The 25339-nt window shown below is 56.6% G+C and overlaps 1 protein-coding gene across 1 annotated transcript; it reads left to right on the top strand.

Annotated features, from left to right (window-relative positions):
• The first annotated feature begins 259 nt into the window (after positions 1-259).
• On the top strand, positions 260-25185 carry AFAP1L1 (actin filament associated protein 1 like 1). The gene is made up of 19 exons (XM_009568068.2): positions 260-371; positions 14492-14620; positions 15191-15274; positions 15611-15708; positions 15864-15975; positions 16344-16442; positions 17066-17277; positions 17634-17813; positions 18547-18633; positions 18940-19033; positions 19179-19331; positions 19777-19988; positions 20640-20785; positions 21149-21227; positions 21352-21466; positions 21679-21843; positions 22097-22275; positions 22530-22658; positions 23053-25185. Exons 1-19 carry the CDS (start codon positions 356-358, stop codon positions 23074-23076), a joined length of 2313 nt encoding a protein of 770 aa, XP_009566363.2. The 5' UTR covers positions 260-355; the 3' UTR covers positions 23077-25185.
• Positions 25186-25339: the final 154 nt, after the last annotated feature.

The following is a 25339-nucleotide window of genomic DNA, read 5'->3' as shown; positions in this document are numbered from 1 at the left end:
CAAAGCGAAGTTACCCAAACCAACAACCCCGGTGAGCAGGTGGCCGGCTCTGCACCCCTTCCCTTCCCGGGGGACTCTCGGGGTGCTGCCGGGGATGCTCGGTGCAGCGCCGGGGGGATGCAGGGATGCGGGGCGCTGGGTACCACTCAGGGGTCACCAGCCAGGGGACGCCTCGAGGCGGTCCCTGAGTGCCGTGCCGAGCCGTGCCGGTGCTGGGCGCTGCCGTGCACCCGGGGAGGGGCGGGCGAAGCGATTGGCCGCCTCGGAGCGCAGACCCTGCCCCGCCGGGCGGCTGCGAGCGGTGACACTCGCCCTCCCGCGCCTCCCGGGGCGGAGGTGCCGCGGCTCCGCCACTATGGACCGGCTCAGCGGTAAGGGGGGACGGGACGGGACGGGACAGGACAGGACGGAATGAGCATCCCTTCCCCCGCCGTGCCGAGCGGAGGGGATGCCCGTCCCGGGGGGTCGCGCATCCCTTCCCAGCCGAGCGGGTGCAGCTCCCTGGATCTGTGCGGGACCCTGCCCCAAGGATGCCCAAACCCCCAGTTCGGGGCACAATCTGGTGCCTGTTTCCCTTTCGATCAGGTCGGTGGGGTGTAAGTGCTGTTAGGAGAAACTGTGGTCGTGGAAAGGGAGGTGGCTGGTGTTTCCAGCCGGAGATGATCGGGTCTGGAGGGTTTCCCCAGCTGGGGAAGATGCCGGTGGCCTCGTAAAGCCGTGGAGGGCTTGATCCCCACCCTGCTGGGAAGAGGCTGCATTCCCACACGTGTGCGATTCCCGCCTGCAGCTTGTGGCACCGGGCTCACGTAGCTGTGAGCCTTTGATCTGGGATATGAATAAACCTGCCAGGGCTTCGGGCCAACTTTGCAGAGAAGGTCCTGGCTTTCTTCTGGGGCTGGCAAGTCCCTGGGTGGGAGCAGAGGGAGGTTTTCAGGGGAATTGCTGTTGCCGAGAAGGATCAGGTGGTGACATCGTGTAGCACGAGGGTCCTGGCCCTTGACCCGTCCTTGGAGGTGCTGCAGCAGCACCAGCCAAAAATGATAACAAAGGGGCCAGGGGCATTGCTCCACCTCTGTGGAGCACGCTGAAGTCCCAGGGCGGTTCAGGCAGCCCTGGGTCAGCACCAGAAAGACATGAGGGTCAAGAGTTCCCCTTCCCTATGTAAAAGGATGGGGTGGTGTTTCCGCAGTGGAAACACAGCATGAGGATTTTGACTATTGGGCTGCAGCTCTCGGTGCTCAGAGAGCAGTGTCAGTGCCTGGCAGCCTGGGAGGGATGGGGATGGTGACAGGGACAGCCTTCCCCCAGGGCTGCAGCTCACCCTGCCCATCAGCCAGCCAGGGTGGCTTTGCCAGCTCTGAAGGAGAAAGCTGTTGCAGGGAGAGTGAGTGTTATCAAACGACACATGGTGCCAGAGCTGTCCTTCAAGGCCCCAGAGGACCTCACTGAGGGGCAAAGAGGAGAGCAGAGGTTCTCAGGTTCCCTATTCGCCTGCTGTGTGAGCTGGTTGGAGACTTATCTGTTTGCATCCCAGCCCATTCCAAAAATCAAACCTGGTTCCTTACTGCAGGAAAGGGCAGGAGGGGCTCAACGTGCTGTGGAAACCATCCTGGAGATGGGTCTAGAATGGTGTTGCTGCTCTGCAGGCTGTCCCTGCTGAGGGAGAGCTGCTCTGTTATTTTATTCCCCTTACTGGTGCCTTCTGTGTTTGTGGCAGCAATGCCTGCCTACTTTGCTTTGAGTGCTTGTAATGAATTGCTGTTGGCACCTGGATGGCTCTTTGCTAGTGTAAACATCCTCCAGACTCTCCTGTTCATCACTTAGAGCCACTGGATCCTTTAGGGGTCTGTGGCTCATGGAGGGAAGATATGGGGGTCTCACCAGGCTCCCTTTCCTAGTGCAAGGGTGTGCTGGGTTCAGTGATGAGCAGGAGCTGGGTGCCCCATTCCCAACCTCTGCCTGCTCTCCAGTAGCTCCTCTCTTCACCTGGAGCTTCACTCGGTACCTGCATGTATACTGACTTGCTTTATGACCTACCAGCTTCTTCATCGCTTTCTGTGCTCCAGCTGAGCCTGCTGCCTTCCCTGGCAGGCTGGGCAGCACGCGGTGTGGGGCTCAGCTCTACATCAGCACCTAACCAGGAGAATTGATGCTGCGGCCTGTCTGCAGAGTTGTTTGAGTTGTTTCAGGTTGTGCTTATGGAGAAGTGCATGTGTGCATGATCTGGGAGGTGATCTCTGCCATGAAGCTTTACTCTAGCAGGGTTGTGCTCACACATGGCTTCTTCTTGTTAGTGGCTCTTCCCTGACCTTCTGTACCACCAGAAATTAGGTCCTGCACCAAACTTATCTGGGGTTTAAATCCAGAAAAGCCAGTGGAGATGTGTCAGGGATAAACTTGGCTCCAGCTTGCCCACAGGAATGGGGAGGCAGCGGGGTTGGTGGGAGGGAGCCTGGATCATTCCTGACCTGCTGCCTGCAAGCTGGCGGCAAGAATCCCACCCACCCCATGCATGTAGCCCAGTGGAAGGGGGTGCAGAGTGGGCGAGAAGCATGGATCAGGCCAGCTGTTAGCACACCAGGCAAGTGCCGAGCTCTCCTCCGCATTGCAGCCATTCCTTCTACTGGAAACTCAGCTGCCCGGGGCCTGTTTATAGCCAGGGAGCATATGGAGAAGAACACTGAGCCCACCATGGGCTGCTCTGTCCCCTCAGTGTGGGGCAAAGTGGGGTGGGAGGGTGGTCCCAGGGATGCTGACACTAAGTGAAACAGGAGGCACTGGAGTTGTTTTTTCCCTGTATCTTCCAATATCCTTCCATGTGCAATGCTGCCTTTAACTAGGGGAAATGGGTCTTGCTGCAGGTACTGGATCCCTGTTGTGTCCTCCAGCTAGGGACCCTGGGGACTGTCCTATCTGCCTGGGCCGTCTGGAAAACCTGCCTCTTTCCTGTGTTTGCTCTTGACCTGGAAATGCTGCTTTCCAGTGCAAATGTGCTGAGCTGCAAGGCTGACGCACCCTCTGGTACAGAGCAGCACTGAGCCCCAATGTGCCTGAAATCCTCTCACCCACAGCTGGCAGGAAAACTTTGTTTAAGGTTTTGAAGGAGTTGTCTTATCCCAGACAGCGGGAAGGCTTTTCGGAGAAGGACAGGGAGTGAAAACTGGTCTTGACCCAAAGTTTGCCTGTCATTCAGTAGACAACTAACTTGCTGGGGACATGAGATAAGGATTTAGCAGAGTGGAGGCTCGAAGTGGTTTCTGGTATTCCAGGCTCACATCCAAACCCTTAACCCTTCCCTACACCAGCTACTATCTAGTCTGGCACAGCTAAAGCTCTCTTTTGAGGACACACACCTCCTCCTGTATATCAGCAACCTTCTTCCAGTGAAAATTAATGGCACAGGTGTCAGTCCTGCAAAATATCTATTAAGTGTCACTCTTCCAAAGCAACAGTAGGACAGTTTGGTTGGAAACTTCTGAAGGGGTTCTGCATTGTCTCTGCCAGCCCTGTCCCACTGCCGTGCAAACAAAAGCTTGGCACTCTCTGCCAGGGCACCCATCGGATGAAGAGACCAGGTCCTGCCACCCGTGGGGAGAGCCAACAGCCTGCCTTTCATCACCCTGTGGTGCTAAAAGTGGCGGCATTCGAGGAGCTCAGGTCCCTCTTCAGATACTGTACAGATGATCTGCAGCCTTCACAGTGGGGAAGGATGAAAATAACTTCTCTAAGCATCCCTCCCCCAGCTCTCCCCATGGCATAGCTGCTGCAGCCCCTTCCATTTTTGCTCCTGATATGCCTCCCATCACATCAAAGGCTGGCTGTTTGGCAGGCGAGGGAAAGCACTGATGTTTCGTAACAGTTTGGAACGAAAACAGATCTTTGCTGCAAGGGGTTTCCATGATTAAAATACTTTTTTTTTTGAAGTGGGTTTCATGCGCATGTGATCCTGGAAGCGATAGGAGGGAGCTCTGGAGGCACTGGTATGCTCTGATTGCTAACAATTAGCAGGAGATGTGTAAGAAGCAGCTTGAAGAATGGCTTTGGCTTTCTTCTGTTTTTTTTGAACATTAAACCCACCCAGTTTGGTGATGGTGGAACAGTCCCTTTTTAGCTTTTTGGCTCCTTGTCCAGTGGGCTCAGCCTCGCATTTTCACATGGTCCCAGTGTCATCTTATGCTTTGGGAAACTGAGGTTGTAAAGGAGTGGAAGTTATATAGGAACAGGTTTGATAGCTGGCTTTTGTGTCTCGGAGTTAAAAACAGGTAGGGTGAACCACTCCTGGCACCGACAGAGCCATCAGAAATAACCAGAGCAGTCACATCTTCCCCTGTGCTCGAGCTTGTCAGCTCTCCCGACGGGATAAACTAGTTTCCTGCCTCTCCACCCCTGCCCCACAGGGGTTAAGCGGGTAGGAAATGCTGTCTGCGGTGGCCTTGCCACTGCACCTGATGCTCCCGGCGGAGCTGGGCAAGGGAAGGAAACGGAAGGGCTGTTCTCAGCTGAGAAAATATGCTTATCCTGCCCTCTCAGGGTCCTCCGGGGCAGCACAGCCCCAGCCCCCAACACAGAAATGCTCTGCCTGCCCTGGCCTGGGAATATCACTTTCCAGGAGGGACAGGGCTGAGGTGGCCACTGGGAGGGTCACAATCCAGGGAGACTCCTGCAGGGCACAGTCCTGAGCTCTGTGGAGGTATTTTCCCTATAAGGCATCTGTGGTTTCTTCTCCCATCACCTCTGGAAAGAGACTTCTGCATTGTGCAGTGGCTGAAAGTGTTTGGGAAAGCAAAGCTGGCTGGTGGGTAATCCTGCAAATCCCACGCCCTTCCTGCCTATACCCTGCCAGGTGAGGGTTCCGTACCCTCCTCTGATTCTCACGGTCCAAGCACAATTGACTTTGTGTGACTCTTCTTCTTAGAACCCTATCAGCCCTGTCACTCTCCCCACATCTCACTCCTGCTTGTTGGGTATTGCATCCAAGATTTTTTGGACCTTAGCTTTGGGGAAGGGGGATGTATGGGACACAGGGTGTACGGGGCATGGATGCAGAGAGCTTTCTGCCCCCATCAGTGGTGCTGGGGTGTCTATTTGGGGATGTGGGGGCTGGAGGACCCACCTAGCCCTGAGTGGCTGTTCTTGCCTGGGTGCAGAGTGGTGGGGAGGGCATGCCTACCGCAGAGCTGCCATTAGCACTGGGATGCTGAGTCAGCAGGTTTCCCACCACGGTGCCTGCAATTAGCTGTAATTCCCGCTGTCCAGGAAGCTGAGGTTTCGTGTAGACAAAGGGCTACAGAGAGATTAGAGCTTCAGGTGTCTCCAGCTCTGAGATAGCAGCAAGCAGGAAGGTGTGACCCAGGAGGCTTTTCCATCTCTGCCCACCACAGAGGGTGGTCACAGGGGTGGGCAAATGACTGTGGCACCAGTCCCGCGGCCTCTCTGGTGCTGGAGGGGAGCCCAGGCCAACCTGCTGCTCCTGCACTGCAGAGTTTGTTTGGAAAAGGCCAACACCAAATTTTGGTTGGAGAAAACACAGTTTATTCTGGGTTCTGACTAATCCTAATCCCCTCTGCCTGAAGCTTGTTTTTCATACATTACTCAGCAGGTCTCACCCCTGCCTGACTATTCCTTTAAAGGGCATCTCAAAAGTCTCTTTTTCATTCATTATTTAGACGTGTTCTCCAGCCAGCAGCCTCCAAGCCCGGCAGAGCATCCTGCCATGCTCCTGCTGAGGCTGGCACCGAGTTTTGAAACATAGCCTGAAAGTACTGAATCTGGTCCACACGTATTTACAGAGCTAATTGTGTTGATTGGGTTGAGCTGTGGCTGGAAACAACTTGTACCTGGGGTTAGGAGCTGCTGGGATTCTGGAGTCTGGGGCAAGGCAGAGTGAGGCTACCCATTCCCTTCCTGCTGGGAGCATGAGCAGGGGCACTCGGCAATATCTCACCTGGGTGCTTTTATTTGCTTAACTTGTTGCTGTGCTCAGCAGTAAGAGAGGGCAACCCAGAAACCATCCCCTCCTCCTCCAGGCTCTGGGCAGGTTCAGCATCTTCGGGTTAGAGGGATAAAGTTGGCTTTTTGTAAGCTAAAGCAAACCACCACAATCTTCTCAAGGAGGTGAAGGTGGGGCTGCTAAGACATCAGCAGCCCCTGGAGAAGGGCTCCTGCTGCACCATGGGGCACCCGAGGGTCGTTATCTGCCTGGGGCACAGGAGATGTTTGTGAGTGATTTAATCAGCCTGTTAATTATTACCTGCACCAATTGTGGAGCTGCTCTGCTTCAGTGCGAGCTGCTGTGAGGAAGGACTCCTGCTGCAACCCAACAAGGGCTGCCCCTGGAGTTTCTTCCAGCAGCAATGCCAGTAAGAGAGCCTATGCCCCTCCGATGCCACATGGCTGTGGTGCAGTCACTGCCACTGAGGGGGACGTTTTCCACCTGCAGCCATGCTCCAAGTGTGGGAATTGCCTGGAAAGCCTCGACCCAGCTTGGGCCATCGCTGCAGGGCAGCTCCCTTCTCTCTGGGTCATGCTGCGAGGGGTGTGCTCCCAGTGCAGGGCTGGATAGGGAAGGAAGCACCATGATTCCCTTGTTCTCCAGTTTCTCCTTAATCCAGGTGTATGGAGAAGAGGCTTGGCCCGCCCCACAGCAGTGAGTGATGCTTTCTGCACTGTGTGAGCTGGCAGGGGCGTGAACGGAGGTGATAATCTTTGCCCTTCGCAAGCTCTGTTGGTCTGTAATTACACTTCTATCAATTCAGGACTCCTGGGTTTTTTTGTGTAAGACTGTGGGGAGGTTGTAAAACTGTCTCTCCTCAAGAAAAGAGATCACTGGGATAGGGATGTTTGGGGTCTAGTTCCTGTGGCAGTTTTGCTTGTGCCCAGGTTCTTGGCACTGGCTGGGTGCACTGGGCAGAGTTCCAGACGCGTGCTGCAGCCCCCCTTGCTCTTCTCTGCCTTTTGGGGAGTAGCAAGGACTCCAGAGAGCTGCTTTGGCGCAGAGGGATGAAGCAGGAAGGCTTGGGTAAGTGGGATGGAGAGCGTGGTTCTGCCACTCTGCCCTGGATTGGACTTGTTGCTTGGCCAGTCTCTGCTGAGGTGGGTGAGTGACTGGGAGCGAGGCCACACGATAAGGCTTTCTGCAGGGCTATTTATACTGACAGATGAGCTGCTGCTGGCAAAGGCGCTGGGCCAGACCCAGGACCCTTCACACAAGTGCTGCTGAAAGCGGCTGAGCTGGACGAGCCACAGGGGTCGTGCGGGGAGTGGAATCCCCCTGTCAGTGTTAGGGTGTGGGTCTGAAGCAGATGGGGCTACAGATGAAGGAGGGTCAGCAAGCACAGCCAGGGCAGCTTTCTTGCTACTTAACTTCTCTGGTTGCTCATGTCCTCCTCTCCCAGGGCTGGAACAGAAGGGAAAGGCCCTGTGAACCCTGCAGGCTTTTTTGTGTAAGGAGAGAGGCCAATGGGTGACTGTGCTGGGAGGGAGAGCTGGTGGGGGATCTTCTGCCTCCTTGAGCAAGCAGGTTTCACGTTCATCTCCTGGGACTGACTCTCCAAGGTTATCAGCTAAGGATATTAGTTACAGTAAGGTCATAACAATGAGGTTCTCAAGAGATGTGTATCCTTGCCCTACCTTCTGCAGCCTGGCTCGGTGGGGTGCAGGGTGTGCAGTGGGGTGGTAGGGAGGCAGCAGGTAAGTTCCAGCAGTTTGGGCGATGGGTCAAAAGGTTTGACCTCACCTTATGCAGTTCCACAACACCCAGGGATGCTGTGGCAACAGAGCTGGAAGCTGCAGGGGTAGCAGGGACAGCTGCTGGGATCGTGGGGCTAATGGCAAGGGAGTTAATCACAGTGAGGGGTGGGAAGAGTCACCGACTGGGGCAGTTGGAGAGCTGGGGAGGGTGGGGGGCTTCCGGCCACATCAAGTGGCCCCAAGTGCTCAGGCTCCCGCTGGCATGGTTGTACACCAAGTCAGAGACACTCCCCTCATCCGCCCCACTCAAGGGGCCCTTGTTTCCAGGGAGGAGATGATTCATGTACATCCAGTAGCCCCTCAGCAAATCTTCCACTGTTACAGGATGTTGCCAGAGTTTAAGTGTGATCATTAATGGTTGGCTTTTCTCTAAAAACCCTCCGGGCTGGAGCATGCCAAGTTGCTCCATAGCTGTACAGACAGACAGCTGCTCTGGGAGGAGAAGTTACTTTCCAGGCTGGTGTTTCTGGCTCCACCAGCCCATCCCAGTTATCCCAGTTTGCCCCACACCCAGCTGGTGATGGCTATCCAGGAAGCTGAGTATGGCTGGCAGGGATGTCCTGCTCATCCCTGCTGCTTCCCAGGGCTGAGCTCTGCCCTTCTCGTGCCCGCTTGGCAGGGCGCTCCTCCTGCCGCACCGGAGGAGCCGTGGCCGCGGGCAGGCAGCAGTCTGTCCTCCTGTCTTCTGCACAAAGGAACAATTCTGGGAGCGCTGTGCCTCCCCCGCCACGGCACTTCCTCGCCGGCTACGTGCCTGCCTCCTCCCTGTCGGAAAGAAACCTTGTTGAGAATGGGAACAGGAATGGCCCTGGGAGCTCAGTAAAGAGCTCAGGAGGCCATGGCCTTCCTCAAGGAGCGCTGGTGGGGAAAAGGTGGCTCCACTGGGACGAGAAGCAGAGCTGGAGCTGGAGGGGGCTGCCAACGCACACTTCAGGCATCACCCCTCCGGTGATACCTGCACCCTGTGCTGGGCAGGAGGAGGCTGGGGTCAGGCAGCGAGGTATGAGGCATGTCCCGGTGCCCAGGTATCTCTTGCAGGCTTCTCAACATCCTGATGCCTGTGGAAAGGGCGGAGTGGTTTATCTGCTGCCATGAACTCCTCAGGTGACGCTGGCTCTGTCTTCTTACAAGGAGGGGCTGCTCCTCGGGCTGGGGCATCTGTGCCGCTGCCATTGGGTGCTGGGCTGGCCCCCAGCTGTGCCCCCCTCCCTAGCCCACACCCCACCTATTTATGGCATCCCAGGAGCTATAAACGTTTGTTTACTGCCGGTGGCAGCTCGAAGCAGCCCTCCACGGGCCAGCAGAGCATCCCAGGGCCCTGCCCGCGCCAACAGGAAGGATTTATTTTTGCTTGGTTTTTATTTTAGATACAAACAATGGCCGTCACTCCCAGCATCCGATTTCCCCCCAGCCCTCCTCAGCCCCAGCCTCCACCTGGTGCAGGAGGAAGCGTGGCCAGGAGCAGGCAGTGGATGGGAGAGCTGTGGCCGCAGGATGGGGGTCCCTGTGCACCTCCCACTGCAGCAGCCTCACAGCGTTACGGTGCTGTGGAACAGCATCCCCGCTCCCCAGGGCTTTCTTTCAGGCTTTGCTTGAGGTGACAACTCTATGTGTGTTGTCTTATTTGTCCCCCTTCAAAAGCTGGGTCTGTACACCAGGAAACTCCTGCTTTGGCTCGGTTGGAGCTTCTTCCTCCTCTTCCTCTTCTCTGCAGGTTGCTGGAGCAAGATCTGACTTTTGCTCCTGTGAGCTGGGGAAGGAGAGGCTGAGGAGGCTATGCCTGGAGGACCCTTATCTCCGCACTGTGGAAGTGGGTCCGCAAAGGGGGTCTAAAAATAGAGCTGGCCTGGGTGCAAAGTGGAGAGAGATGGTGAGGTGCTGGAGGGGACGCAATTTCTCTGCCAGCATTGTGCTTGGTGCTGCTCCTAGGGCAGGCTTTAGCAGCAGAGGAATTTCTGCCCTGTTGTCCTAAACAGCAGCAGTCTTGCTGCTGGTCCTCTGGCTCACCCAGTTCCAGCAGAGCTGCCCTGGGTCCCCCCAGCCCATCCAGCCCCAGTTAGCTAATGCTAAAGCCATCTGCTGTTCAGCTCCTGGCCTTCCCAGGCTCAGGAGACCTTTCTGACATCTCCCTATCCCACTGTGGCAGTGGGACAGGCTGCAAAAGTGGAGAGGAGTCAGTTTGCAGGAGAGGCTGGTGTTGCTCCCTGTCCTGGGATGCCTGCATCCAAAGCCTGAGCCCAGCAAAGCAGTGCGATCCCACAGGACTTTGGTTGCAAGAGAAGCCCAAGAAGAAAGCAGCAGGTGGGAGCCATTTGTCAGCACCAGAGGCAAGGCCAGAGCTGTCCCACAAATGGAGCACTGGCGAGGCAGGTGGGGGACACGGGGCCCCTTTTTTGGTTGCGTTGCCCACTCAGTGCTTGTGGCTGCTCTGTGCCGCCTTCCTCCCAGTAACCCTTTGATGTCCTGCCACTGCTTCCATCCCTTGGCTCTGCAGTTTCATGCTGCGGTTGATAGAACCCCCAAAGGTAGGGTTGTGCATCGACATCAGCACTCACGCACCCATCACCAGCACATGAGCCTGGTCCCCTGCCCGCTGTGCTGTGGGCACGGATGCAGGCTGGTATGGGGTCTGCACTTACTCCTGTCGGCTATTGCAGAGGTAATGTGCTGATCCTTGCTCACCAAGTGACCTTAAGTTGGTCACATCAGCATCCCTCCATAAAGCAACTCTGAAGTAATCTCCCCTTTCTTCCTGCAGCCACGTGGTTAACCTTATTTAGTCCGGGAGCCTAATCAACGTAGGAAAATAATTCTTTCCATTCCTCTGCAACCCCAGGCAGAGGCTCAGCTCAGTACGCCGTGCACTCTCCTGGGATCACAGCCCTCTTTGAGTGCCCCCCCCCCCCTTGTATTTCGGAGGATGTTTAACAAGGGAGATGGAGGGGACAGCTCAGCTGGGGAGAAACAAAGGCGCCTTCAGTGCTCACCCTGCGCCGTGCTTCATGCGCCCTGGCTCAGAGCTGATGCTTGGGACATTGGTGATGAGTTCATCTGCCTGCCAGGACAGGCAACAAACCTTGCTTGTGCGGGTGCTCTAACTTCTTGTGCTCAAGGCAGTGTCCTCACCACCTGCTTTGTCACCAATAGTAGAAACCTGCTTCATCTTTTGCTCTCAGCTGATGTGAAGCCCTGACCCAGGAGCTGGTGGCTGTGCTGGGAGATGTCCTGCACGCAACAGGGAATTGGAAGCTGGTGAGCACCATGGCCTAGTCTTTGATGAGCGGTGGAAAGCTGATGTAGACCATGTGCACAGTCCCCATCTCTTCCGTGGACACTCATAGCCAGCTGAAAGCCTGCTGAGCTGAGGCAGCAGGAAGATGGATAGGTGTCTCCCTAGATGCTTGTAGCTGCTGGATGGACAGGGGAACACCTTGTTTTTCTGTCCCAGGTGCTTCCTTGCTAAACCTCTACCCACCAAGCCCTGCAGGGGAGCGTGTGTCAGCTGGCCTGGAGATCACCGCTGCATCCCTGAGCGCGAGCCTGCTCCCATCCTGCCCATGCAGTGCTCTGCAGACCTCCCAGATCTGCAGATATGCCCTTCTTTCCTTCCTCATTGCCTCTGCAGAGGGGCAAGAAGAGGACCACGGGAGCCAGTTGCTTACCCTCACTCATCACACACATGAGCTTCTCACATGGTTGGAGCAGGTCCTTGCCCCAAGAAGTGCATGCTGAAGAGGGCAGTGAGCACGTTGTCGGCAGGACCCAGGTCCCATGGCTGCGTGTCTGCTGGAACAGGATCCACACACACCCTGGGGTTGCCCTCTTGTTCCCCACAGGCTCCCCACATGCTGCCAGCTCCCCAGGCTTGCTTCTTCCTTTTGGAGCTGTGCTGAGGGTTCTTCCCACCCCTGGGGCTACTTGTCCCAGTTTGGCTTGCTCACAGGAGAAGGGCGCTGGCAAAGCCACCCTTGCTGAAAGGGCTGATGTTGCTGTTTAGCTTGGCACTGGGGAGGGTGGAGGAAGCAGAAGGTCTGCGGAGATAGAAGCTCATCGGCAGGGGCAGCAGGAAGAGGCTTGTGAGCTGCATCCTGCCTCATGTCCTGGGAAGGCATTGATTTGTGGCTGGGCATGCTGTCTCCTTGCCTCAGGGCTCATCTTGGATGGGTGCTGTTTCACATCAACCCACTCATGCTGGGCTGCCCTTGAGCTAAAAAACTTTGAAACAGAAGCTGGTTTTACTGTGCTGTCCCTGCTTTGGACAGCAGAGCCAGCCTGCTTCCTGCTGGTCCCAGGGGGACTCACTGCAGGCACTGACTTGCCAGGGTGCAAAGCAAGCACCCAAAATTCTGGGTCAAACCTGTAGCAGCCCAGTTTTTGATGAGTGTTGGGCACAGCAGATGCAATGTTTGGATAGGACCAGGCAGAACCTCATTAAAGAACTTGAGTAACGAGGATCCCAGCAGCACAGCATCTTGCCTTCTCCCTGGGAAATACTCCCTATGCCAGCCTTCACTGCCATCCAGCTCTGCTCTGCTGGGACCCTTCCCCTGGCAGAGCCCAGAGGGGCAGCAGTGGGGACAGCTACAGTCCAGGCAAGGACTCCTCAATGCTCCATGCTGCCAGGGTGCACACCCTTCCCTTCTTGCAAGCCATCCTCATCAGTCAGCACGTTGAAACTGCCTCTGCGGTCACCTCTGTCCTCTCTCTGTCCCTGGAGACTCCAAACCAGCTGTACAGTGTCCCAGCTGTGCTGTGATGACTTTCAGTTGCTGCCAAGAGAAGGGATCCAGCTCACGCCTGCACTGGAAGAAAGAGCAGCTTTTTTTTTCCCCCAACACCCTCTGTATCCTCCAGAGCTGCAAGTTTCCTGGTGTCTCTGAGCTTGGCCTCTCCAATGCAGGTGGCCTCCTGCAGGCGCTGGACCCTGCAGGACCTACCCTGGATGCCAGTGGAGCTGGTCAAGTGTGTGGTTCTGCATAAAATGGGAGCTTGGCTTTGAATCCAGCTCAGTTTTGTCTTATCCTGCTTGGACAAGAAAAGGTATGGGAAGAGACCTGCGATGAGGATGTCAGTGCATGTGCAGAATTGAAGGTATGGGAGCTTATGTGAGATTTGGAGCCCAGAGCTCACCTTATTCGAGTCCTCCCTGTCCTTCTGATCCCTGACCAACACATTTTCCCAAAGCTGTCAGTCACTGCGGCCAGCACCATACATTCTACTTTCAGTGATGTATTTTTTTGTAGCCCTGCTGTGCTATGCAAACACCCAAGTGTTTTCTGGAACCCTGCTGCGTGGGTAACCCCACGGCTGTGGTGTGCTTTTGCTTCATGAAAACTAGCCCACGGATCACCATGTCAAAGAGAAGACACACACTTCCGTGTGTTGTGCCTGTAATGGTGATTTGCAGCAAATTCCGTTTTTCTGCTTTTTGCTGGACTCTCCCTACTTCTCCTGACTGGTTCTGTCTGCCGGGCTGATGCTGTATTCCGGTGCAGCGGCCGTTGAGGAGCTGGAAGGTACTGGGATCCCAGACACTGGAAAGCTGACGAGTGCTGACTTCTGGTGTGGTTCCCCTTTCTTGCCAAGATTTCCTCTGCTCTGACCCTCTTGGCTGCCTCTGGGGCTGTGTGCGTTGGCCTGAGGCTCAGCAAATGCAGAGCTGGATGGGGAGAGCCCCTTCTGTACTGCACTCTATGTCCCCTCCCCTGACACCTCTCCTCTGTGGAGCAGGGACTGTACCTTGGGGCAGTGCGCTGTGCCTGGAGGGAAGGTTGGAGCGGCCGTGGAGCAGTGTGGATAAGCTGGGATAACAGAAGGAAGGACTGGCATCAGGGCAGAGGAGGCACTGTTGGTGGGTGTGGGAAGGCTCTAGCCTGTGTATGGGCACCCTGCAGAGGTGGCACTGAGCTGGGAGGTCACAGGGTGGTCTGAACACAGCAGGGAAATATAAATGTCCCCCAGCAGGTGATGGATGGGAGGACATCTCCCTGGGCAGCACTGGCATGTGGCTCTGAAGATGGCATTTGGGTTTCCTTCCTTCCTTCCTCCCTCCCTCCCTTCCTTCCTTCCTTCCCCCCTTCCTTCCCCCCTTCCTCCCTTCCTTCCCCCCTTCCTCCCTTCCTTCCCCCCTTCCTCCCTTCCTTCCTCCTTCCTTCCTTCCTTCCTCCCTTCCTTCCTCCCTTCCTTCCTCCCTTCCTTCCTCCCTTCCTTCCTTCCTTCCTTCCTTCCTTCCTTCCTTCCTTCCTTCCTTCCTTCCTTCCTTCCTTCCTTCCTTCCTTCCTTCCTTCCTTCCTTCCTTCCTTCCTTCCCTCCTTCCTTCCTTCCTTCCTTCCCTCCTTCCTTCCCTCCCTCCTTCCTTCCCTCCTCCCTCCCTCCCTCCCTCCCTCCCTCTGCCACCCACTGCCCATCACAGTGATGGGGCACCAGCAGCAGTGATACGCTGTTGGGCGGACAGAGATGTACTTTTATCTATGTGGAAAAATAAGGGTGCCGAGCCCTTTGATAGTATACAGTAGTCCTGCAGAGCTGGTGTTTCTGTTCATGGGCCCAGCAGTCTACATCCCAGTGTCTCCATGCAGGTGGAAGAGCTTGTGCATGGAAGGAGCATGTGTGTGCTTAGCTGGTCCAGCTGGGAAAGACCCCCATCCTGGGGTCTTCCACTTGTTTCAGTCCCTTCTGCCTTGTCTTGACCCTGGCACTCCGATTCTGTTCTGGCTGACAGACTTCTTCCTTCTCCCCGCAGTGCTGGACCAGCTCCTGCCAGAGCTCAGCGTCTTGCTTAAACTGCTGGACCATGAGTACCTGAGTGCCACCACACAGGAGAAGAAGCTGGCTGTCTCCACTATCCTGCAGAAGCTGCAGCCACCCACAGGTCTGTGTCTGCTCCTGTGGTGCCCAGTGGCTGTCCTGGGGGGCAGTGGGGGTCCCCAACAGCTACCTTAGGCCAAAACCCGGTCGGAGCAGGGAAAACCATCAGCTGGGCAGGGATGAGCTGCCTCCATGCTCAGTGCCCAGCACCTGCTCAGCTCCCTCAGGGCATTTTGGTCCCAGTTCTCGCTTCCTGGCTTCTCCCAGCCCCAGGTGCAGGGGCTGGCGTTAAGCCCTGCAGTGGCTGCAGGAGGGCTGCTCCCTGCGGAAACACTCCTTTGCAGACGTTTTCCTGCCACCGGTTTCTGCTGAGCGTAGGGGTTTCCGTGGGAAGGCTGTGCACCTGGGGCTTCACTGCCTCCCCACCTTCCTGCCCTCCCGGGGCAGGGGGGCAACAGGAGCCCTGGGGGCTCTCCTTCACCCCCCAGGCGCCTGCTCCAGAGGAGTGCCCCGTGGCACAGTGGGGTGAGCTGGCCTGTGTCCTTGGGTTGGTGTTCGTGGGCAGGAGGGGGGCCAATGCTCGCCCCAGCCACCCTGTCCACCCCCTGGCTTAGACCATCCCCCTCGCTCCCAGGGAAGGACGTGGACTACATGTACGTCAACACAGCATCCCTGAGCAATGGCACCAGCTTTGTGGAATCTCTCTTCGAGGAGTTTGGTATGTGTGGACAACCAAAGTGACACCCCAGGGGTCACACTTGGTGGGTGCTGTGCTGGCCCTGGGGTCCCCACTCACAGTGCAGGCTCTTGGGGCACCCCAGGGAGGGAGGGTGAAAGCTGTGTCCTTGTGCCTGGGGTGGGCGCTGTGCCTGGGGGCTGGCCATGGGGGGTCCATGCACACCCAGCCCAACTGCATTTACCAGCAGTGCCCAGCTCCCAGCACCCCAGTGAGGGGTCATGGGTGCTTGCCTTGGGGGTCCCTGGAGACCATGGCTGGGAAGGCCAGCTCTGGGATTTCCTGCTCCCTTCATCCTTTCCACTCACCCCTGGGCAGACTGTGACCTGCGGGATCTCCAGGACATGCAGGAGGAGGAGGGAGACACCAGTGATGGTGTTAGCTTGGAGCCGATGAGGAGCCAGACGGCAAAAAACGTAAGTCCCTGAATGCCTACCCTGCTCTGTACCTGCCTGGGGACGTGGCAGTGGCTGGCGCTGGGACCCCTTCCTGTCCCTTGCCACCATGGTAGCTGCTGGGACTCAGGACCCTCTCCGCTGTCTGGCTAATGCGGGTGGTGTTTCTGCTGTAGATTCCTGTGGATCCTGCTCCACCACTGCCCACCACTCCTCCGCCTGAGGATTACTATGAAGAAGCCCTGCCCCTGGGCCCTGGCAAGGCTCCCGAGTACATCACCTCCCGCAGTGAGTGCTGCTCCACACCCGGGCGGCAGGAGGGTGGAGGGAGCCCTGCAAGCTGTCCTCTGCATCCTCTCACCTGCCTGGCAAAGCAGGCAGCCCTCAGTGGGTGTGACGGCTAATCCCAGGGAAGGAAACATCCCTGCTCCCACCAGCATCTCTCCTGTCTCGCTTCCTTCCCATCACGCTGCTGTTATTGCAACGAGTTGTTTGCTCTGGTTCGAGTGGGAAGTGGGTAATGGGGAAAGGTTGGAGCCACAGGGTGGCCAATGCTGAGATGCCCTGGGAAGATGTGCTTCGCTCTGACTCTGCATGGAGTATCCTTGGGACAAACCAGGTGTAACATCTCCAGCTGCTCTCTGCTTCTTCCACAGACAGCTCCAGCCCCCCCAACTCCATAGAGGATGGCTATTACGAGGATGCAGACAGCAATTACCCAGTCACCAGGATAAATGGGGAACAAAAAACCTCTTGTAGGTATCTGAGTGCCCTTACTAGGGAGGGAGAGCTTCAGCAAAGTCCAGCCCCGACATGGGGGCTTGAGGGCTAGGCTGGGGGACCATGGGGTTGAGGCTGGAGAACTTCTCATATGTCAGAGGCTGCTGGGCAAAACGCAAGCATGGAGTGTTGTTTGTTACACAAGCCAGAGCCCTCTTGCTGCAGAAGGGATGTAATCAGTGCCATGTCTGTCACCAGCACCGGGAATGCCTGTTCAGCTCTCGTTCTCCATGTGAACTGCCTCTGCCACAGTGGAGGAGAGCCAGGACAGAGACACCCCTGCAGAGCCCTGCTCCTCCAAGCCCTGCAGAGGGCTAGCACATGATCTCCTGTTGCAGACAAAAAGTTTAATCCAGGCTTTCAGATTTTGAGGCTTGCAAAGAAATAAGCCAGCCTAGGCTGGGTGCGAGCATCCTGCCTGGCTTGGAAGGGAAGTGGGGATGGCTGGGGTCAAAACACCTTTGTTGTCAGATAAGTCCATCCATCGTGGACACAGGCTCTGTGCTGGAGCCCACCAGGTGTGGGGGGCAGTGCGTGAGCATGCTGGGCAGGCAGGGCCCTGGGGTGCATTTGGGGTGACTCACCTGCTTCCTTCCAGACAATGACTCGGATGCGATGAGCAGCTCTTACGAGTCGTATGATGAGGAGGAGGAGGAGGGGAAGGGCCAGCAGCTCACACACCAGTGGCCATCGGAGGAAGCCTCCATGAACCTGGTGAAGGATTGCAGAATTTGCGCTTTCCTGTTGCGCAAGAAGCGCTTTGGACAGTGGGCCAAGCAGCTCACCATCATACGGGACAACAAACTGCTGGTGAGCCCAGTGCTGGAGGGGAGCAGAAGCCCACTGGAGGGTTGGGAGGGAAGTCAAGTCCAGGCTGAAGAAAAATCGCACTGACCAAGTGAAGGTTCTGTCCCGAGGCTGTGACTGCCCTGCAGAGCACATGGCAGGGGCTGCCCTTGCTTTCCTTGCAAGCTAACGGAGGGCTGCTCTCTTTTGAGACTCCACAGAGTGAGAGGGCACACCACAGCCCTCCTGCCCCCGAGGCTGTTGCAGAGACCAAGCCACATCCATCTGTGCTACCCATGAGGGACCCTGAGAGGGACCCCAGCTCTGCCTGGCACAGCAGGTTTCCACTGAGCCCTGAGCAGTTCTTTTGCTTCCCTTAGTGCTACAAAAGCTCCAAGGACCGGCAGCCACACATGGAGGTGCCCCTGGTCTCCTGCAACGTCATCTACGTCCCCAAGGATGGGCGACGCAAGAAGCACGAGCTGCGGTTCTCACTGCCAGGGGCTGAAGCACTGGTGCTGGCTGTGCAGAGCAAGGAGCAAGCTGAGGAGTGGCTGAAGGTACCAGCACCACAGCTGACCCCCACTTGGCCCAGGGGAACACAGACTCTCCTTGGCATCCTCTCTGGCTGAGGTGGTGAGGGGGCTGCCCTAACAAAGGACTTACATCCCTGAAAGGGGAAGGGGGCTTTGCTCCCATCTCTTATCGGTTGGAGGGGGGCTGATCAGCTACTTCCCAGGGCCTGGGCGTCTCCGGTGCTGATAGCCCCCATGGGGTGGGGATGTTTGCTCTCCCCCTCCTCTTCCCTGTGGCCCTTTCCTGCCTTTGTTCAGGCTTGGGAGGCAGGGGCCGCAGGGAGGGGGCCATGGGTGGGAAATGAGCCTCTGTGCACACCACAAACCTGGCTGTTTCCCCAGATGTGACAGAACAGGGTCATTTTACATGCCTGTACAAGGCATGCTGTGCCTGCCTGTAAAACGGGGTCCTGAGGTGTCCTGCCCCAGCAGGCTGGCTGTGCGGCTTGGCACCCGAGTCCTTCACCTCTGAGATTTCCAAAATCTCTAACAAAATCTGCAAAACTAGTTGCAGTTTTGAAGGGGTCAAGGTGCGTGCAATTACCCAGGCAAGCCAAGCTTGTGCCTTGAGCAGGGCTCACCGTCCTGTCCTGCAGAGACCAGAACCTCTTTCTGGTTCAGCCCTGCTTTGGCAGAAAGAAGGGAGAGTGCTGAGCCAAGGAAAGCAGCCCTGGCCCTCTGGTAGCTTTTGAGCAGCTGCTGGGCGCTGTCTCCACAGGTGATAAAAGAAGCCAGCAGTCCAGCAGCAGGCGGGATGGAAGCTCCCACCTCCCCGGTGATGCCATGCAAGATGGACCTGGATAAGGTGATGGTTTCTAACCACCCTGCCGAGGTGCAGTGTGTGGCTGCTGCGGCTGAGCCTGCTTCAGCTGATCCTGGGGAATGAGGGTCCAGGAGAGCACTGAGCTCCTGGTGCTGTGCAAGGCATCCTTCCCATCCTCACAGCAGCTCTGCAGGCCTTATGGGGCTCCCCACTGCTGGGGAAGGGCAATGGGGCTCCCCTGGCACCAGGGGATGTCCCAGCCCTGCATGGGAGGGACAAAGGGCCCTGTTGCTGGGGGCTGTGCAGGGGGACGCTGCTGACGGGCTGCTTGCTCTACTCTCCCTGCAGCGGCTGTCGCAGGAGAAGCACACCTCTGACTCGGACAGTGTGGCGACGGCTGAGACCAGCTCTCCAGCATCCCGCAGAGAGCCCAGTGAGCACGGTACAGCACCTGCCCTCAGCCCGGCGGGCTGTCACCGGGGGCCTGAGGGGACGGCTGTGTGCACCACAGCTGGGGAGCATCCTCTCCCAGTGAGGGAGGTGTTGTGGCATGTACCGGGCACACAGCTACCCTGTTCTTCTTCCAGGGAAAGGCAAAAAGAGTGGCTTGGCCGACCTGAAGGGCTCAGTAAGCCGGGCAGCAGGGAAGAAGATCACCAGGATCATCAGCTTCTCCAAGAAGAAGCCTTCCCCTGAGGACACGCAGACATCCTCCACCGAGGAGGACATCCCCTGCTGTGGTTCGTGTGGGCAGGGCAGAGATGGGACTTGGCTCACGCGGGGCTGGGAGCACTGGGGAGCTGCCGTCTTTCCCCCGGCCTGTCCATATTGAGGGCAGGCAGGGTATAAGTGGTTGGTGGAGTTGGGGCGATCTCACCGAGCTTCTGGGGGGCCATGACTCTGCCTCAGGCTACAAAACAGTGCCTAGTCTTGGCTCTGCAAATTCCTGTAGTGTGTAGGGGAGGGGTGAGGGGTCACCTCTGCCATCCCAGAAAATGGACTCTGGTGACTGCATGGTGCTGAGCAGGGTTCCCAGCTGGCTCTCTGTGGGGAAACTGAGGCACAGGAGGACCAAACGAGCAGGGAGCTATGTTGTAATCTCTGGTCATTCCTGTGTCATCAAAATCTGCCCAAGGTCCAGATGAGCAGGTGCTGACACCCTTCCCTCATCCTTGCCTTGCCCAGGATACCTCAGCATCTTGGTTAACCAGTGCTGGAAGGAGCGCTGGTGTCGCCTGAAGGGCAACACACTCTACTTCCACAAGGACCGCACCGACCTGCGGACCCACGTGAACGCCATCATCCTCCGGGGCTGTGAGGTGGTCCCGGGTCTGGGCCCCAAACACCCCTTTGCCTTCCGCATCCTTCGCAATGGGCAGGAGGTGGCAGCGCTGGAGGTGAGGGGGCAGTGGGGTGGGCAGGGTGTGCTGGTCCCGTGAGGAGGGGGTTGCCAGGCTGGGGGAGCATCTCCTGTGATGATCAATGCTTGCACGCAAGCAGTGCCTTGTTTTCCCTTTTCCTGCACGTTAAAGAAGCCCAGGGCGTCGGTGGGGTGAGCTGGGGGCACTCATACAGGTGTCTGCAGGCTGGAGGCAGAGAGGAGGCTGGCAGGGCTGAAGCGGGCAGTTTGCAGGGCCCAGCTGGGAATTTGGGACTGGGATCTCATAGAAATCACTAGGTTGGAAAAGACCATTCCAACCATTCATATCTGCCACTAAACCATGTCCCTGAGCATCTCATCCACCCATCTTTTAAATACCTCCAGAGATTCAACCACCTCCCTGGGCAGCTGTTCCAGTGCTGGATGACCCTTTTTGTAAAAATTTTTTTCCTGATGTCCAGTCAGAACCTCCCCTGTCTCATCTTGAGGCACACACATCTCCTACATGTGTGCAGCCTGTAGCCTGTGTGTGTTCTCTTAGACTCTCCTAAGCCTTGCACACATTCTTCATGTCAGAATGTTCTTCTCCACAGTAGGGCTTTGCATCAAGTGTCAGGAGTGAGATGCCAGGAGCTAGACAAGCACCCCAACTCTCTCTCTCCTACAGGCAAGCTGCTCTGAAGACTTGGGCCGCTGGCTGGGTCTTCTCTTGGTGGAGACTGGCTCACAGACAGCACCAGAGGCATTGCACTATGACTACGTGGACGTGGAGACAATTGCCAACATAGTGACGGCTGTGAGGCACTCCTACCTGTAAGGTTGCCCTCCTGCTGTGCCATGGGCTGGGCAGGGGCCGTGCCGGGGGCAGAGCACTGGGCTGGGGGTGGTGATCCATATGAAAAGGCATATTCTGGGGCATGGTTTGTGCTGTGATCTTGAGCTAATATCCTGAGGGTTGGCAGTTCAGGAAGCAGGGCGGTTTCCCTAGGGCAGAATGGAAAGGGGAAGGTGTTTCATCCATGCTGAAGAAGAACTTAAAGGATACGCATGGCAGGATAGGGTAGAGTACTGGTGAGTGAAGCTGGGAGAGCAATGCAGGAAGCCCTCTGAGACAGGGTTTACTAGGGGGCTGCCAAGGATGTTCTGGAAAGGAAGAACACATCTCTCGCCCCACAGATGGGCCAGTTCTTCCCAGGACCACCAGCCAGACTCCTCCCGCGTGGTGTACGATGACGTCCCCTATGAGAAGGTTCAGGTGGGTGTGGCTCACCCTCTTCCATCACTGTGGCTGGGCTCTGGAGATGCTCTGGGGAGCCTTGGCCAGGCTGCAATGGTCCCACAGGTGTTTCAGCTTGCTCTCCCTCCTGCCTCTGCTGCAGGCTGAGGAGGAGCCAGCACGGCCGGCAGGAGCCCAGGTGAAGCGCCATGCCTCCTCCTGCAGTGAGAAGTCACGGCGGGTGGACCCACAAGTCAAAGTAAAGAGGCACGCATCAAGTGAGTGGAGGTCCTCAGCCACAACCATCCTTGGAGGAACCTGGCCAGTGTGGGAGGGTGTTCTTTCCCCAAGGAGGTCTGCAGCCAGGCTGGGGCTGGCCGGCTTCCGCACACGGGTGATGGGGTGTGCTGCACCAGCTCAGATGGACCTTGGGTAGCATCGGTGCAGCTGAGGCCAGAGCCTTTGTGACAGGGTCTGCTTCTGCATGTAGATGCCAACCAGTACAGGTACGGGAAGAACCGGGCTGAGGAGGACGCCAGACGATTTCTGACGGAGAAGGAGAAGCTGGAGAAGGAGAAAGCATCGATCCGCAATGAGCTGGTGTTGCTACGGAAAGAAAAGCGAGAGCTGCGGGAAGCAATGAAGGGCAGCACAGGTAGGTTGGAGCATCCAGCGCTGTGGTTGGAGGTGCTCAACGGCACTTGGATTTGGGGGGAAGGCTGCAGAGCTGGGGTGGGATGGGGATACTGGGCTGGCAGTGGCATTGTGGCTGTGAGCAGAGCTTGCTGCATGCACTGCTGGGCTAGCAGCCCCATCTAGTGTCCCATCCAGGAGGGTGGGTGGCTTCTCTGTCACCTCAGCCTCACCCTCAGGCAAAGTTGCTGAGCTGGGCACACTTGTGCAACCAGGGTCAAAGCTGCAGGACCTGGAGCAGCGGGTGGCAGTGTTGGAGGAGCAGTGCCGGCAGAAAGAGGAGTACCGTGTGGACCTGGAGCTCAAGCTGACCGAAGTGAAGGAGCGGCTGAAGCAGTCGCTGGCAGGAGGGCCAGCCCTGGGGCTGGCTGTGACTGGCAAGGCTGAGAATGAGGTATGTGCTACTTCTTCCTCACTATTGCAGCTCCAGCTCCCCTCAGCAATGGTGCTTGGGGTAATTGAGGGAGCAGCGTGTTCAGAAGAGGGGACATCCCTGCTGTTTTGTCCCATTGTAGATAGAGGTGGGAAGCAAAGTGTCAATTAGTTTTGGCTGCATCAGCTTTGACCTCATGACAGTTTGTGCTTTTTTTATTCCCTGACTGTCCCTGCTCCTAAATCCTCCTCCTTCTTGCTCCCCTTTTGCCACAGGAAGCTACGAACAAGCCAAACGGGACCCCCCCTGAGCACTTGGTGCCTGTTAACTGTGCAGCTGAACTGAGAAAGAGAAGTCCCTCCATCCTCCCTGCCAACAAGGGAAATGTGCTACGGAAAGCCAAGGTCCAGCTTTGCTCCCTCTCTCCTCCCTGGTCCCATGGGAAATCTCATTCTTTGTCCCATACTCCTTGCTTGACCACTAAATCTGGGGACTGGGGATGCTTCCTACCACAAAAACAAGGGATACTGCCAGGGTGTCCTGCAGCCAGGCTGGCCCAGTTCATCGGTACTCACTGCTGGCATGAGCCTGATTTGCAGGGAGATTTGGGATGTGCAGGGAGGTGGGCAGAGGGAAGAACATCACTTCTGCAATGACTAGGGCGGTGGTGACTCCAGGCTTTGAAGATGCTGAGGTGGTCTAAAGTCCCCCAGTTGGGAGGGAGGCCCTCGAAGGGCTCAGCGCTCATTTCTCCAGCGGTCTCCTCATTCCCTGGGTTTTTTCTCCCTTTCTCTGCAGGAATGGGAAAAGAAGCAGACTTAAGCCAGGCTGTGGAAACACCTGCCAAGCCTCTGCCGGACGCTGAGGCTCATGGAGGAGCCACAACCCCCTTTTCTCTGAGGCACCGGGACAGGGCTGAGAAGGCATGTGGGGAGAGAGGTCCTCCCACACTCCACCACTGCAGCACCATCAGCCTCGTGGGCAACACTATAAACCATGGGGAAGGGGGTGGGAGAGGGATTTGGGAGGAGGGTGGGAAAGGGGAGTCCTTTGTGGATCATGGTCACAAACTACTGGGAAACCCGTCTCTGAGGTGAGCCTCCTCCAGGAGTTGGGCATGAGGTGTATGTGCCCATGGTGGTGCAGAAGTAAGAAGAGGAGAGCCTGATGGCTGGCAGCCAGCGTTCCGATTTATCAGGATGAGCGTGTGCCACCCTGGCGATGCTGGAGGCCAGGCTAACACTTTCTAAAGTGACCACAGACTCATTGGGGATTTTTGACTGCCTCAGTGTTGGGGTTCATGAGCTGCTCAGGACTGGATGCTTCAGAGACACTGATCGTTTGCCCTGCTCACTGCTCCCAGCTCTGCAGGGTCTCATCTCAGGGTTCCTCGTGTCTCGAGCTCGCTGTGCCTCAACCAAGTGCCTTTGTCCACTATTTCCTTCTTGTCCTCCAGGCAGTAAGGGTGAGAGCACGCTGACTTCCCTTGGGAATGCACAAAGCTCAAGTGTCGGCGTTTGAAAGCAAATTAACAGTGGACACATTTCAACCTTGCTAAACAGCTTAGATGTGCTGCAAAGGGCTGAGGCTGGAGGCAGCCCAGCTCTCTCTGCCCTAGCCCCTTACCAGCTTTTGAGTGAGCAGGGAAAGGGATGGGTTTGTCTCCTGGCCAACAGCACATTCACAGTATCGCTGCTGCAGTCAGACACGGTTTGCCAAGGCATGTGGTCAAAATGGAGCGAAGGGAAGTTTAAAAGTTAAAGAAAAATAGGCTTTCAATTGAGGGGACTGGAACAGAAAGGAAAAATAGAGGAAGGTCATTTAGCACTGGCAGTAACAAGGGACCGGAATAAAAGGGAAAGGCCCAGGCTTTTGTGCCGGGAAAGGGAGCCAGCCCATGGCCCACTCATGCTAATGACTGCCACAATTAACCTTTGGAGCTCGCTCTTTCAAAGCCCTCTTGCTGGTAACTAGGTAAGCAGCTTTTAATAAAAACGCTGGCACTGGTATGCCCCTTCGTGGTGGAGGGACCATGGTGGATAAAACTACTCTTGCTCACAGGAATGGGGCAGGACAGCTCTGAGGTGGGCTCGGCATCCCTGTGGCAGTGGCTGCTGGGACTGGCAGGCTGGGTGAATCTTGTATGCTGGGTTAGAGACTGCAGTTAGCTCAGAGCCGTGAGCTTAGCTGCCTGCTGCCCAGGCTGGAGAGGCTCCCTGTCTGTCAGGGATAAGGTGCAGGAGCATTCCCAAAGTGCTCGTCCTCTTCTCTGCAGCATCTTCCCTGTACTGGTTGCCATTGCTTCTGTTGCCTCTGGGACTTGGATCACCACCGTCACGTTTCATCTCAGAAAAGGGATGAAACCGCCTTTCCTCAAAGCATCACCTCTGCCACTAAACAAACAAGGAAGCTGTGCCCACAGTGGGGAGAAATGGAGCAGGACCACCATAGCCTGTGAAAGCACATCATAGAACCACAGAACGGTTGGGGTTGGAACACACATCAAAGATCATCCAGTTCCAACTCCCGGCCATGGGCAGGGACACCTCCCACTAGATAAGGCTGCTCAAAGCCTCATCCAACCTGGCTTTGAACACCTCCAGGGATGGGGCATCCATGACTTCTCTGGGCAACATGGCCTTTCAATTTACCCACGCTGCCAAGAAGCAGAGTTACCCGTTGGTGCACAAACCCCACAAAAAGCATGTTCAGCAATGAGGGCGAGCCAGACAGACGCTGGGGTGAGCTGTGCTGAGAGGACCAGCCTTAAACCCTAGGGGCTGAGTGAAACCCATCGTATGGCTCATTGGGAAAAGCACCTCTGCGCTGCTTTGGCATTGGTGCCACAGCGACACAAGGGGCTCATCTGCGGGGTGAGGAAGCGAAAGGGAAGATTCATTCCTCATGCCTTTGGTCCAGAGTGTGTCCAGAGGAGAGCAATGAAGCTGTTGAAGGGGCTGGAGAACAAGTCTTACAAGGAGTAAGGAACTCCTGACGGAACTGGGGTTGTTTAGCCTTAAGAAGAGGAGGCTGAGGGGAGATCTTATTGCTCTAGAAAGGAGCAAGGAGGTTGTGGAAAGGAGGG

Source organism: Cuculus canorus, chromosome 14 (genome assembly GCF_017976375.1).
Source record: "Cuculus canorus isolate bCucCan1 chromosome 14, bCucCan1.pri, whole genome shotgun sequence".
In the NCBI taxonomy this organism is placed as follows: Eukaryota; Metazoa; Chordata; class Aves; order Cuculiformes; family Cuculidae; genus Cuculus; species Cuculus canorus.
This window is presented reverse-complemented; position numbering and strand designations above follow the sequence as displayed.